Here is a 12,845-nt window from a genome sequence, read left to right as displayed (position 1 = left end):
GTGGATGGAGGAGATTTAACTCTAAATCCTCATCCCAGCCTGGCTGACCTCCTAACCCACTGGCCAGGCCTGCTCATGCATGGCCAATCTGGCTCAACTAATAATGCACACCATTTCCCCCCTCGAAACCATTTGACAGCCATCATGCGGAATCCTATGATATTGTGCATTGAGAATTGATTACTTTTCTTCAAACAATAATCACCAACATGAAAGATATAGTAAGGTGAAGTCTGTATCTTTTTCAGATTGCCACTTATTGGTCATATCTTAGATCATTAATAATGAAATGAAAGTACAGTCATTTTTAATGTAATTGATATTGTAATGCAATTTTGTCTTTTCCACAGGGCTCCAGAAATTATTTTGGGATTGCCATTTTGTGAAGCCATAGACATGTGGTCCCTGGGCTGTGTGATAGCGGAGCTTTTCCTGGGCTGGCCCCTTTACCCTGGGGCCCTCGAGTATGACCAGGCAAGTAACTATATTCTCATGACAGTTTTTATCTTACGGTGACTTTCTTTTTACTTATTAGATGTTATATGCTGTTATTGTCAAACTGTAAATCAAACTTTTTTCCAATTGTTTGGCTGGTCTTATGATTAATACTGTACTTGGGTCTTACTTCATTCCTGGATTCTAGTCCAGGTAAGCCATTTAAAAAAAAAAACAACAGTTTATGTTGTTCAAAGCTGCAGTTTTGTCTAACCATAACTTGTTTGATATGGTCAACATAAGGTTTGTTTGGAATTTACTCATAATGACTTAATGACACATTGTGTCTTTGAAGAATCCGAGTTAGCTCCCCTTTCATTAATTTACAAACACAGCCTGTGTAATAAAGACTGCAGCTTGCTTTTGAACTTTATGCTTTTTCGTTGTACCACCTGCTGCAGTGGGCTCCAACCCTCCTTTACGGGCACTCTGAGCGTTCATTTCTTCACTCCGAGTGTTTGAAAACTCCTAACCTTCTACAAGTGACTTCTTTTACTTTCGGCTTTTCCCTACAAGGGGTCGCCACAGCAAATCAGTGCCCTCCATCTTTAGAGGTTTGATCCGAATGTTTGTTTTGGCCAAGCTTTTATGTTGGATGCCCTTCCCGACACAACCCTCTGTATTTACAGCTTTGAGCTTGGGACCGGCACAAGAAGACTTGTGTCCCTTTGTGGCTACAGAACAAGCAACCGTTCAGTTATTCAGAGTGCCCGTAAAGGAGGCTTGGACCCCACTGCAGCAGGTGGTCCAACGAAAAAGCATGAAGTGCAAAAGCAATTTGCAGTCTTTATAACATAGGCTGTGTTTGTAAATATTATATCACAGTATATTTCCGAATGTACCCATAACTAAGGAATGGAAATTTGTGAGGCATGTATGGGCGCTACCGTTCTTCGTCTTGGGTTTTGTAAAATACATCTCCCCCCACAATTCGGCTTATACTCAAGTGTGTGATTTGTATTTCAGTTTTATTTTTTTTGTTTGATTTGCCTTATGTGGCTCTTCCCCCAATTTAAATAACTTTACTGCTCAATAAGCTAATGATAAAAATAGTTGGACATCCAAAAATGTCTATCCAAGCCAACATAACTATATCCATGTGTGTGTCTGGGCAGCAGAGCATCACACATTTCCACCTCATTTGTTTTTCCCATTCCTTCTTCAGTTTGCTTTTCCAGTGTTCATATAATTTTCCAAATGTGACAGTCTACAGTCATTCTGACTTTCCATTCTATTCATTTAGAACAATATATTTCCTTGAGTTTGATGAAGATTTTGGCAGATGATGTCGAGACTTCTCTTGAGTTTTGTTGTGATAACTTAAAGCTCCGACCAAAATGCAATAATGGTCAAAGGGAAAACTGGTGTTTAACTCTCAGATCGATTTTTCTTTCAGACACAATAAAATATATGTAACTTTTTCCAGTAGGAATGTAAATTTTTTTGATTCACCAGCCAGCTGGTGTCGGGTAAAACAAGCAGAAATGGATTTTAGTCCTCTCAGTGGACCTCTGATGGTGTCTTCCGGGAACCAGACTGACCAGGGCTTAAACTGAGCCGCTTTTCCCTATCCCCTCAAAGTCTGACAGCAAAGCCTCTGTGTGCCATACTGCACCCTACCTGATGGGGCTTAGGCTCTCCACAACTTCCACCGTATCTCATGACGTTTATGTATTTATTATGGTGATGATGATGATTATTATATTATTATTATATTTTGTTTAATGACCAGCTTTTAAAGTGTTTCATTTCCTGGGCAAGGAGAAATCAATCCACACGTCTAAACATATTTGACTTTTGTCATCAACACAAGTAACAAAATTAAAGTCTTATTTTGCAATAGGAAGGCTGCATATCATAACGTTGCCTTAGGGCAAGGGTCGGGAACCTATGGCTCGCGAGCCATATATGGCTCTTTTGATGATTGCATATTCTCGCTTTTTTTCTGTTCATTTTCTGTTGAGGCTGCAGTTGGCGGAAAGCGCAATTTTTATTTGATGACACTGACCTAGGTTGGCAGAAAGCGCAATTTTGAAAGGATGATACTGGCCGTCAGTTGAAACAGGTAAACGGCCCTTTAAATGAGCCCGACAAGTAAAAACAAAGTACAGTGGGGGTTTGGCTTACGAACTTAAATTGGTTCCCAGACAGTGTGTAAGGCGAAAAGTGTGTATCCCCAAAATTAATTTCCCAGAGGAAACCATTAAAATGAGAATAATCCGTTCCCTGGTCTCCATAAAATAGAATTACTAAATAACTACTAAATAAATAAATAAATAAACTTCACACAATATACCTTATTCTATGTATAATAAATGCTATCGTGTTGTAATGAAATAAATACACTGCATTGTATAATAAAGTTACTTTATTTACATTTGTGATGGTTGTTGATGGCTCTTAATTGACACCTGTTGCTTTCTGACTTGTAAGGTCTTACGAAACAGAGGCATCACATTATCATTCATCATGTTGATGATTCTCATAGCCACAGTCTTTTCTGGATGGAACTGTTCAATAAAAGCCTGCACATCATTCCACTTAGCCAACATTGCCTTGATGCTCTCACTTGATGCTGCAGCCATCTCCTCCTAAGCCCTCAGATGACAACTCCTGAATTGCTTGCTTCTGCTTGTCCTCTTGAACGCAAATCAAATCCTCTGTGTTGAGGACCTCATTATGCTCAGCAACAAGCTTCTCGATGTCATCTGCATCCACTTCGAGTCCCGTAGGTCCTGGCAGAGATTTTCTGACAACAAAAGTCACGGGTCCGATGATTCCATAGACCCGGAATAACGCGACAAAAGAAACCAAAAAGGGTTACACCGAGTAGGCGGGCGGGGCAGATCCATCCAGCCTATTAAGCTAGGCAAAATAAAATGGCACACGGGGTGCAAAACCTTGCGATCCCAGAAAGCAACGAACTTACGCGATCGCTGCTAACGATCACCTGGGCGAAGCAAACCCTTGTGCTGTCAAGTCCAAGACATCCGGCACTGGTGCCAGCGACTTGTTTAAATGTCCTAATGTCGTTGATTAGGGGATTGACAGCAGCTGGCGGTGGTTGGGAGCGGCGGCCCCGCCCCAGCTGTCAACTCGCAAGTGACAAGTTCGGTGTCATTAGTCACGTGAAAGCATCGAGTAAATAAAGCCTTTGTGTAAAGCTTTGTTGCAAAGGATGGTAGCAATGGTGGACTTAGCATATCGGTACTAAATCAGACAAACGCACACCTCGTTCGTGTTTCTCAATGAGCTCCTTCTTCTCATCGACTGTAATGTTGTGGCCGCGCGCGGGTGTGTGTGTGTGTGTGTGTGTGTGTGTGTGTGTGTGTGTGTGTGTGTGTGTGTGCGCGTGTGTGTGTGCGCGCGTGTGCGTGCGTGCGTGTTCTGGCTCTCACTGAAAAACATTTCTAAATATTTTACTTTTATGGCTCTCTTAGTCAAAAAGTTTCCCGACCCCTGCCGTAGGGATATTTTATGCGAGCATCCTCTCTTCATGAAGAGAGTCCTCGGAGTCGGAAGTCTCCAATAGGCAGATGAGTTTGGATAAAAGTTGCTAAAAATAGATATGAAAGTCCACTAAAAAGAGGAAGCATGACAAATGGTGAGAAGGAACTTGAATTGTAGACTGGTTCACAGAAACAGTCTTCATTGTTTGGTTTGACAGAAGTGAAACATCATTGTAAATACTGTATATTTAGAATGCTGCTGGCTTATTAACTTTTGATTAAAATCACTTGAATAAACATTATTTGTAGGTTAGTATTCTGGTTTTGTACATCCATGTCCAATGTTCACCATAAATAAGTGCACCACAACAGATTTGTTAGAAAATGTTGGGTTTCCTTTGAGAATAACTATTTATTTTGGAATATCAAAATAGTTTGTCTGCTCTTTATTTCAAATGGAAATGTCAGTCCAGATTCACGAATAGTAATTGCTATGATAGATTAATTAACAGAAAAACTTCTGCTGTGACATTGAGTTTTGAAAGGTGCTTATAAATGAAATGTATTATTCTTATTCTTATTCTTCTTATTATTATTGCAAAAATGAATGCAAATTCATACATCGAGCCAAAATAAGTCACACAAATGTGTCTCACTCAAAATACCAGTAGTTATTATGTTCAGTGAAAAATGTCTTAAATTAATCTGGATATTAGTTGATAACATTAAAGAAACACACACACACACACACAGTTTATGGGTGATCAGCGAGTTGCTCCTATTTGTATTTTCAGGAAAATCCACTTGCATCTCTGATTCTGAAATGTTTCAAAATCTTATTTACAAATCAACGTTTGAAGTTTGTCGAAGTTGCATGCAAATTAATCAAGTCCAATTAAAACATTATGAACAAAACACAAACATTTTTTTGAATAATTTGGGGCATCTTACAAAAAATACTATCAACAAAAGGTGAGTTTGTCATTTCAGTATCCTTTTGTTCATAAACAGTGAATACACAGTTTAAACAGCAAGTAATATAAAAATATAAAATCTAAAATAAAGATGCCACAGTGAGGCAGCTGCCTGCTGGTGTGAGGTGTCATTCGCTTGCCATGGAGGGGAGCTGTCTGGAGCCACTCCTTCCTTTCCATTTTGTACTTATCTTTCTGCATGGAGTCTGGTTCCATCTTAAACAGCATATTGTATATTTATAAGTCAGACTCTTCCTCCTCTTACCTTCCTCTTCCTTATTTTACAGTTCCTTTTAGTTCAATTTGATTTCCGTATTCAAGCATGAGAAACAACTCTTGTGTGGTTATAGCGGGTTCAAAGTAGCGCAAATACTCTAGTTTTCAATATTTTCGAGTACCCAAATTAAATGGAATTAACTGAAAAATATTTTTGTTCAAAACTTTGTTTGATAGACTCGTTTCTCAGCCTTACAAAATTAATGCAAGACTTTTCTCCCCTGTATCATTGTTACTTTTTTCAACTGCTTGATGTTTTTCCATTTCAAAAACATAATCCACAAGAGTTGATCCTTTAGAAACATTACATATGCTTTCTACCATGCAAAAAGTGTGATATAACAGGATTTTGTCATTTGGGGTTACACCGGTGACGCAATGATTGACATCATGTGACTCATCTCGCTCACTGTGTGGCTCCATGAGTCTTTGCAGGTCTGAATGTGAAATGTGTGTTGTCCTTAACGCTGAAGTGTGATTGACGTCAGCGAGGCTTCTCACTGTTCTCCTTGCATAAACCTGCGTGTGTGTGTATGTGTGTGTTGCGCACTCCCCCGTCAAGCCATGATTACCAAGGAAGGCTTCTGGCATTTAGCGCCAGAGAACCTTGTTATCACAGCTAACTTGCAAAGACCCTGACACCTGTCAGACATCAGCCCAGGGATATTTGGGTTTAACTGTTTCACAGGAACTGTAATCTTCAAGGTCTGTGATGCAGACAACCTGTACCCACTGACTCTGACTGTCAGGGACTTTACAGAAGGATGTCACTGTTGTTGACCTTAACAGTAAGCACAGTGTCACTGTGTGGATATTAAATTAATTTTATTTCCTTGTAACTATTAATACAATTATTGTTTATTTCTCCCTTGTTTTCTCTCTCCCTTTTTCTGGACCACTAGATTCGCTACATTTCTCAGACACAAGGTTTGCCTGGAGAACATCTACTGAATGCAGGGACAAAGACAGCGCGTTTCTTTTGCAGAGACTCAGACTCTCCTTATGCAGTCTGGAGGATAAAGGTGAGCAGTTTGATCTGCAGACACTCCACTCAGCTTCTACTACTAAACGTATTCTGTCTCCACAGTCTACGGACGAGCATGAGGCTGAGGCGGGGATGAAATCAAAAGAAGCGAGGAAGTACATCTTCAGCTGTTTGGATGACATAGTGCATGTATGTCCAACTCAAATCTTTAGTGTAGGGTTCACCAACCTTTTTTAAAGTGAGAACCACTTCTTGGATACTGATTAAAGCAAAGATCTACCAGTTTAATCGAAACAAAATCTTTACTTCTGCTCAGGTAAACATTCTACAGGAAAAAAAACCTCAATAATTTTTAGTCATCCTTTACTCAGAAGACAGGAAGCTTCCACACAACTGCAGGTTCTAATCCATGTTTCAACAGGTTTCACCATGGATAATTTCAGGAAACATGTACAATAGTACATTAATATCATGGCTAAATGTATTTTTCACCACAAGACTGAGTTGAGTTCAATATTTTCTTCCAGGTGAACCTTGTGTTGAATCTAGAAGGCAGCGACTTAGTTGCAGACAAGGCAGATCGCCGGGAGTTTGTGAGTCTGCTGAAGAAAATGTTGCTCATTGATGCAGATGAGAGGATCGCTCCATCTGAAGCTCTCAGTCACCCCTTTGTGACAATGCAACATCTGCTCGACTTCCCTCATAGCAACCAGTAAGTCCACTGACACTCACCTCTTCAGACATAAAAAGGTTGGGCGTCAATTTGACCTCTTTCACCCCGTGCACACAGTGTGAAGTCGTGTTTCCACATCATGGATATTTGTTCAACCCGTCCCACTTATGATGCAACCAACAGAAGCAAGGGCCCCTTCGTTCGACCCGTGGCCGCTTCTGCTGCAGTTACAGTAACCCATCCTTTCAACAAAATGACTGTTGTCCACCCTCAAGTAAGTCGCCACTGAAGTATTTTCATTACAACTCACTGTCTACACCTGTGTCTTAGTATTCCATTGCCTCTCAGTGAAAATGATAAAGTCCTGGAATTATTTGAGTGAAATTTTGTGTGAAAATGTGGATTTTCAACAACAAAACCTGTTCATCTACATTGGTATACCGTATTGGAAACACTTGGTATATTTGGATTGTGATTAACATTTCACTGCAGGATCCTCCAAATGCTTGCATTTGGAACTACAATAAACAAACCTTTCATAACTTTGCTGCTGTGATATGTAAATGTCTCCACTTTGAGACCAACAAAAGTAAATCCAAACCCAAAAGATATGATATATTAAAAGACATTTCGTACTATGAGGGCACCATTGTGCCCATTGACTGCTGTATAACAGTGTGCCGTCATTGAGAAGAACTAAAGTGATCAGTGAAGTGAGACAGTACCATGACGGTTGTGCAGTTAGGGCAGATAATGCTTGCACCGTTCTTTTAAGTGAACAGTAGTAATGCTATTACACAGAAATTCCTGAAGTGTTCTAGATTTTTTTGGAGTGAACATATTTAAAGAAAATGTTTCATAGCCTTGCCCTTATTCTATTCAAAACTGCAGACCTGCCCATCTTAAAGCCTTGTAGCACTGCTGTCATGGCAACAACATCACGTCATGTTGCTGAGGTCATGGCAACGCTGCAAATCACTTGTTGCCGGGGAGAAATAAGGAGCTGACCACTTTTCTGTCACTGCCACTCCATAATGCAAATCTTCAAATTATGGATTTGTTCAATGCTATCTGTAAACAAGAAAACATCAGATTTAAGGAGACCCGGATTTATGAATTAAGCCACTTTTTTTATATTTCTAAGGTGTCTCATATATTTGTCTGTGCCAAAATAAACCATTAATCAAGAATAACAGCACACTTTACATGAATCTAATTTGACCAACGCTGAAGATTTGAAAAGCAGTGTTGGTTCAACACCACATTGACCTCTTCACTAAACTATCACATGTACCGCTTATCAGAAGCAGACGCTGTTAGCTAAAGCATCATAGTCTGCTCATCCAGCAAAACTGAATGCACCACTACTGTGTAGACTTGCTATCACTTGCACCAACATGGGAAGTTACTGGTGGACAAATGCTCTTTGGGGTAATAGTTCATTTTAAAATCTGTCTTCAAAATGTATTCTCCTTATTACTTGTGTCATAGGCATTAGCACCATCTGCCCCCTCTGTGTTGCACCCCGGAATGCCATTACAACCAGGAAGTGGACAGTTTGGAGCCAACGATTCTTTTCAGCAGGCACTTATCTTATGTCCACCCACTATTCAAGGTATGATGTGTACATTAGACCCCTATTTACAGTATATATCTCATTTATAATGTAGTGTATGTGTCATTTGATTCCTTTTCACCTAATTTCGCTTCTGCAGTGTCAATTCCAAACAAAAGTTATCACACGGTGTTTTGCAATTGGAGCAGCTCAAGAACCATGTTACCGGTATTTTATTTTATCCATTCAGGAATACCCACCAACACTGTGAAACCAGCGGGCTACTCTGTTAGAATGGAGGCCTCCGTACCCCTGGTCACTCAAGCGCCCCCAATCCAGCCCATCCAAATCAGACCAGGAGTTATCACGCAGGTACTACAGTATCACAATTTTGACAGCAGAGTTTTTTTGTGAATGACATAAAAAATGCCTTTGAATGTGTTCGATAAGGTGATAAATGTGTCCACTGGAAAGGCGCGAGTGGCTGCCTTTCCAGCAGCCCGTGTATTTTGTTATTCTACTTCTATTCTTTTCATCACTTTGTTGCTGTGAAATGTAAATTTCTCCACTGCGAGACGAATAAAGGCAAATCCATCCATCCATCCACTTCGGATTATCTGCACAAAAACAGGCCTGGTCAAACCGAGCCCAGCAGATTTTGGTGCCCACATGGCAGCAGATGACGTCAGTTCCTCCGGCGCCAGGCACATTGGCATCTGACACGGTGGCTGGCCGACCAAGAGTGGGTGACTGGGGGTAAGCTAAATCTGAAATGTTAGTCATCCCCTCTAACAATAATGCACTTCAATGCATCATTTTGAACAATTTTAGCTACATAATATCATAGATTATTGAAAGTAAGTGTGTCATTATCTTGATTTACTACTGAGTGGGATTTGGGACATAGAAAGTCTTTGACTATTAATGATTGGTGAGTCATATTTGTGTCCTTTGAGACTGAGACCATTTTGCCAGTAATGCTGCAAAAGGCTTTTGGCTCAATGTGCAATGTTCTTCATACAGGAAAGTGCGTCCCCATGGTAACCATTACAGCTCAATGATTGCCCACCCACAGCCGTTCCTAACCAACCAAATGACCATGCCTGCCCACCAGCCGATAAACATAGGCATTGCACATGTGGTGTGGCCGCAGCCCGCTGCCAACAAGAGAGCAAAGCCTTCTACCAACAGGTATGTCATGCAAGTTGCTTTATTCGGTGAAATTAAAATCACCTCACACATTGTGTTCCGTTGACTAGTGCTGCCCCTGTTGCGCCTCTCTTATGATCTGAAATATGCGGTAATTGCCATTCAGAAACTCTGGTTGTAAATACGCAGTTTGCAAAGTCAATGGCAAATTCCATCTAAAAAACACGCTCAAGTCGTGCAACGGTTGAATGTCACTCACTGGGTGTTTTCCAGTTAATCTGCAAATGAATTATTTTGTATCCAAAAGCCCTTTGAGGTGTCCCAAAAGCAAAACATTAGAATTTAGAAATCATTGTTGTGCTTAACATGCTTCTTTATGGTCAGAAACCACTGTTTTAATGTCACACCCATGTTCCACTGCCATTAGTAATGAACAGAAAAGGCTAAACTTCTGTTCTGTCTGTTTTCTGATGAAAGAAGAGAGTCTTGGCTAATTCAATGCTCATATTATGACAAAACACAATAATCTGAGGTTTGAAAGAGCAGTCAAAATTCTCTGGAATTGTTGCCACGATGCGGAACTGCTTTATAAAAATGTGGCAGTGAAAGAGTTAATACATGAATTTGATGTTATTGGATATTGGATATTGGATATGCCTTTATTAGTCTCACAGTGGAGAAATTTACATTTCACAGCAGCAAAGTGATGAAAGGAATGAAAGTCGAAAAACAAAATACATGAGCTGCTGGAAAGGCAGCCACTCTCGCGGCGCCGTCTTGAAGTCAAAAGAACAAAAAAAAACTAAATAACAAATAATATGACAGCATAGAGACAATATGACAAAACAAAGACACAGAGAGACATTCATTCTTCGGGACTTGCTGTACCCTCTGTGATGACATGAAGCAGTTCTAGATGAAAGAGGAGAGGATCAAAGCGTCTTTCCACCAGTGGATCAGGGACATATGGTGGAATGTGCACGTCGACTACAAGCTAAATGTTGAAAGCAAACACGCAGCTGTAGCATGTGCGCCCAGTGCGGATTTACCTTAATTATCAACGCCATTGTTCATGATATGATGGTGACATCTGTTTTTTTCTTACCACAGAGGCAGCAGCTTTTCCCAAAACACAAACATCCCAAATCTACCATGCCAGTCCCCAAAAATGGCTGATACGGCAAAGAATGTGGAAGTGGCAGCAGGAGAAGAAGCAAGGCACCCTGCTTTACAGGAGCAAGAAACAGAGCAGGCGGAAGAGGGAGACAATGACAGCTGCTGTAAAGTAGAGCCGGACAGTGAGGATCTCTCGGTTTCTCAAGAGCAGCGGCATGCCATGGTGATCTCGGAGCTCACCAGCCCATCTGTCAGCGTCATCAGCATCAGTAGTGACGAAGAGGAGGGTGCACAAAGGCACTCAATGAACGAGTTGAGTAGACAATGCCAGGTCCTGAGAACAAAAACAGCTATGGCTCAGGTGTAAATGTCTTTTTTTTCTTTGTCAGATGTAAAGGCAGTGCAGATTGTGAGGCTTGCCAGAGCACCATTAATATGGAGAGAGTGTGTTCCCTCAGCAGCCCCGACAGCACGCTCAGCACCAGCTCTTCAGCCTCCGTGCAGTCTAGCACATCACCCTGCAAACATCCCAACAGGTATGATCAATACAGACTATTGCGATAAATCCCTGAGCAAGTGTGTTTTTCCTCCGTTCCTGCAACAAAGTGTTGTCGGTCATGTTTTTCTCCTCTTCCCCCTCTCGCCGACAGCATGTCTGATGATGAACAGGAAAGTGGGTGCGACGCAGTGGACATTTCACCTGCCACCAACGGCAATAACAACAGTCCCTTTCCCGAGCGGCGGTACATGCCAAACAGCAATCAGAACTGCAAGCCTCGTGTCACTTGCGTTGCCCTGGAAACCGAGGCCAGCAAGCCAGCTGTGCGTACGGCCGCAGTTCCTCCAATGAGGGTACTGAACAACAACACCGGCGTCGATGAAACACCTGTCAACACAGGTAATGCTGACCGCATATTGTGCATGATGCGCTGGGCCAATAATGACTTTGATGTTCCATGTCGAACTGACTCATGCAGATTTCCGTGTTCATATATAATTGAGTAATGAGCCCTGAATTCCTTGGCCACACCTCAGCAGCAAGTGCTCGATCACGATAGATCAAAAGTCTAGTCACGACTGCTGCTGTCTGCTCTACAGGTCACATGGTCTGGGATTACGCCATTTTAGTCGGCCACAGAGGTTTTCCCAGGTGATTATGGGTGACCTGACTGATTTATCTGCGCCCATCTCCGGAATGGATGTTTATTTTTTTACCACTAGTCTAATTCCAGACTGACTCTGCTACCTTGTGTATCTGTGTGGACTTGAGCTTCATAAAGCTACACGTGGCATGTGGGATTTGCTTTGCATTAAATATTCAAAAACATGGATGACAACTAGTAAACATGTTTCCTGGATGTCATCAACACAAAAGTTTGAACATTACATTCATTCGCTCGCATCTGGAAAAGGTTTCCACACGCCATGAGTAGGTTTTATAACAGTTGTGGCCAGTGGGACATCAATAAGTCCTGACCTAATGTTGATTTAACACTGCTCTGCCCCTCAGCACTATTTTTACATGCTCAAATTGGGGCGAGGTAAGGCTGATATGTAAATCCTTCACAGAAATCATTCAGTCGTCTCACCTTTCACGTCAAAGTCGTGTCTCACCTCCAACAAGCAACTGTGGCCCCACATAAAAGGACACGGCTTGCTATTCCGGGGATACCAGCTATATTTATAGCTGCTGAGCTGGCATCTCTTTAAGCTCTATAAGAGAGCTTAGTTACCAGTTCCTCCCTGATCCTGCAAAAATGTCTATTTATAATCTTTGATGTCACATTCAGAGGTGCTACTCTACCATGTTGAAAATTCTGAGTTGATCAAACGAGCAGACAGCTGCTCATACCTTCTGCCACAATTGTTGTTTGTCATCTACTTTTAACAGGGGCATTCTTTTGCTCTTCTGACTTTGCCGTACAAATTATATTTACGCAAGAAATGAATGTCATCCTCGTCTCAATGTCTCTCCCTCATTTCTCACTTAGTTTTGGAGTCTTCATACCAATCCAAAGGGAGAGTCCCTTCTGGGCGGCATCATCACCACTCCACTCCTCTTCTCAACCGTTCCCAAAAGATCACCCCTTCATTCCAGCCCCAGCAGCAGCAACCTTTAGGTTTTGGTCAGGTGAGAACTTGTAGCAGTCACACCCTCGTGCTTGCATGCCAC

General features: G+C 41.5%; 1 protein-coding gene across 2 annotated transcripts in view; it reads left to right on the top strand.

Annotated features, from left to right (window-relative positions):
- Positions 1-12,845, top strand: part of hipk3b (homeodomain interacting protein kinase 3b) — a 35,858-nt gene that overhangs the window by 14,480 nt on the left and 8,533 nt on the right. The window contains exons 3-16 of one of the 2 annotated variants that reach the window (XM_088992662.1): positions 351-474; positions 6,097-6,216; positions 6,282-6,368; positions 6,707-6,891; positions 6,970-7,126; positions 8,344-8,467; positions 8,658-8,779; positions 9,039-9,163; positions 9,431-9,598; positions 10,667-10,984; positions 11,062-11,208; positions 11,323-11,570; positions 11,771-11,822; positions 12,664-12,803. In XM_088992662.1, the coding sequence (XP_088848788.1) occupies positions 351-474; positions 6,097-6,216; positions 6,282-6,368; positions 6,707-6,891; positions 6,970-7,126; positions 8,344-8,467; positions 8,658-8,779; positions 9,039-9,163; positions 9,431-9,598; positions 10,667-10,984; positions 11,062-11,208; positions 11,323-11,570; positions 11,771-11,822; positions 12,664-12,803 (2,117 nt within the window). The remainder of the gene's footprint in view (positions 1-350; positions 475-6,096; positions 6,217-6,281; positions 6,369-6,706; positions 6,892-6,969; positions 7,127-8,343; positions 8,468-8,657; positions 8,780-9,038; positions 9,164-9,430; positions 9,599-10,666; positions 10,985-11,061; positions 11,209-11,322; positions 11,571-11,770; positions 11,823-12,663; positions 12,804-12,845) is intronic. The other variant, XM_088992661.1, reaches the window with a different exon arrangement.

Source organism: Hippocampus bargibanti, linkage group LG03 (genome assembly GCF_051943395.1).
Source record: "Hippocampus bargibanti isolate YZ-2025 linkage group LG03, ASM5194339v1, whole genome shotgun sequence".
Classification (NCBI taxonomy): Eukaryota; Metazoa; Chordata; class Actinopteri; order Syngnathiformes; family Syngnathidae; genus Hippocampus; species Hippocampus bargibanti.
The sequence above is the reverse complement of the archived record's forward strand: the minus strand, read 5'-3'. Positions and strand labels throughout refer to the sequence as shown.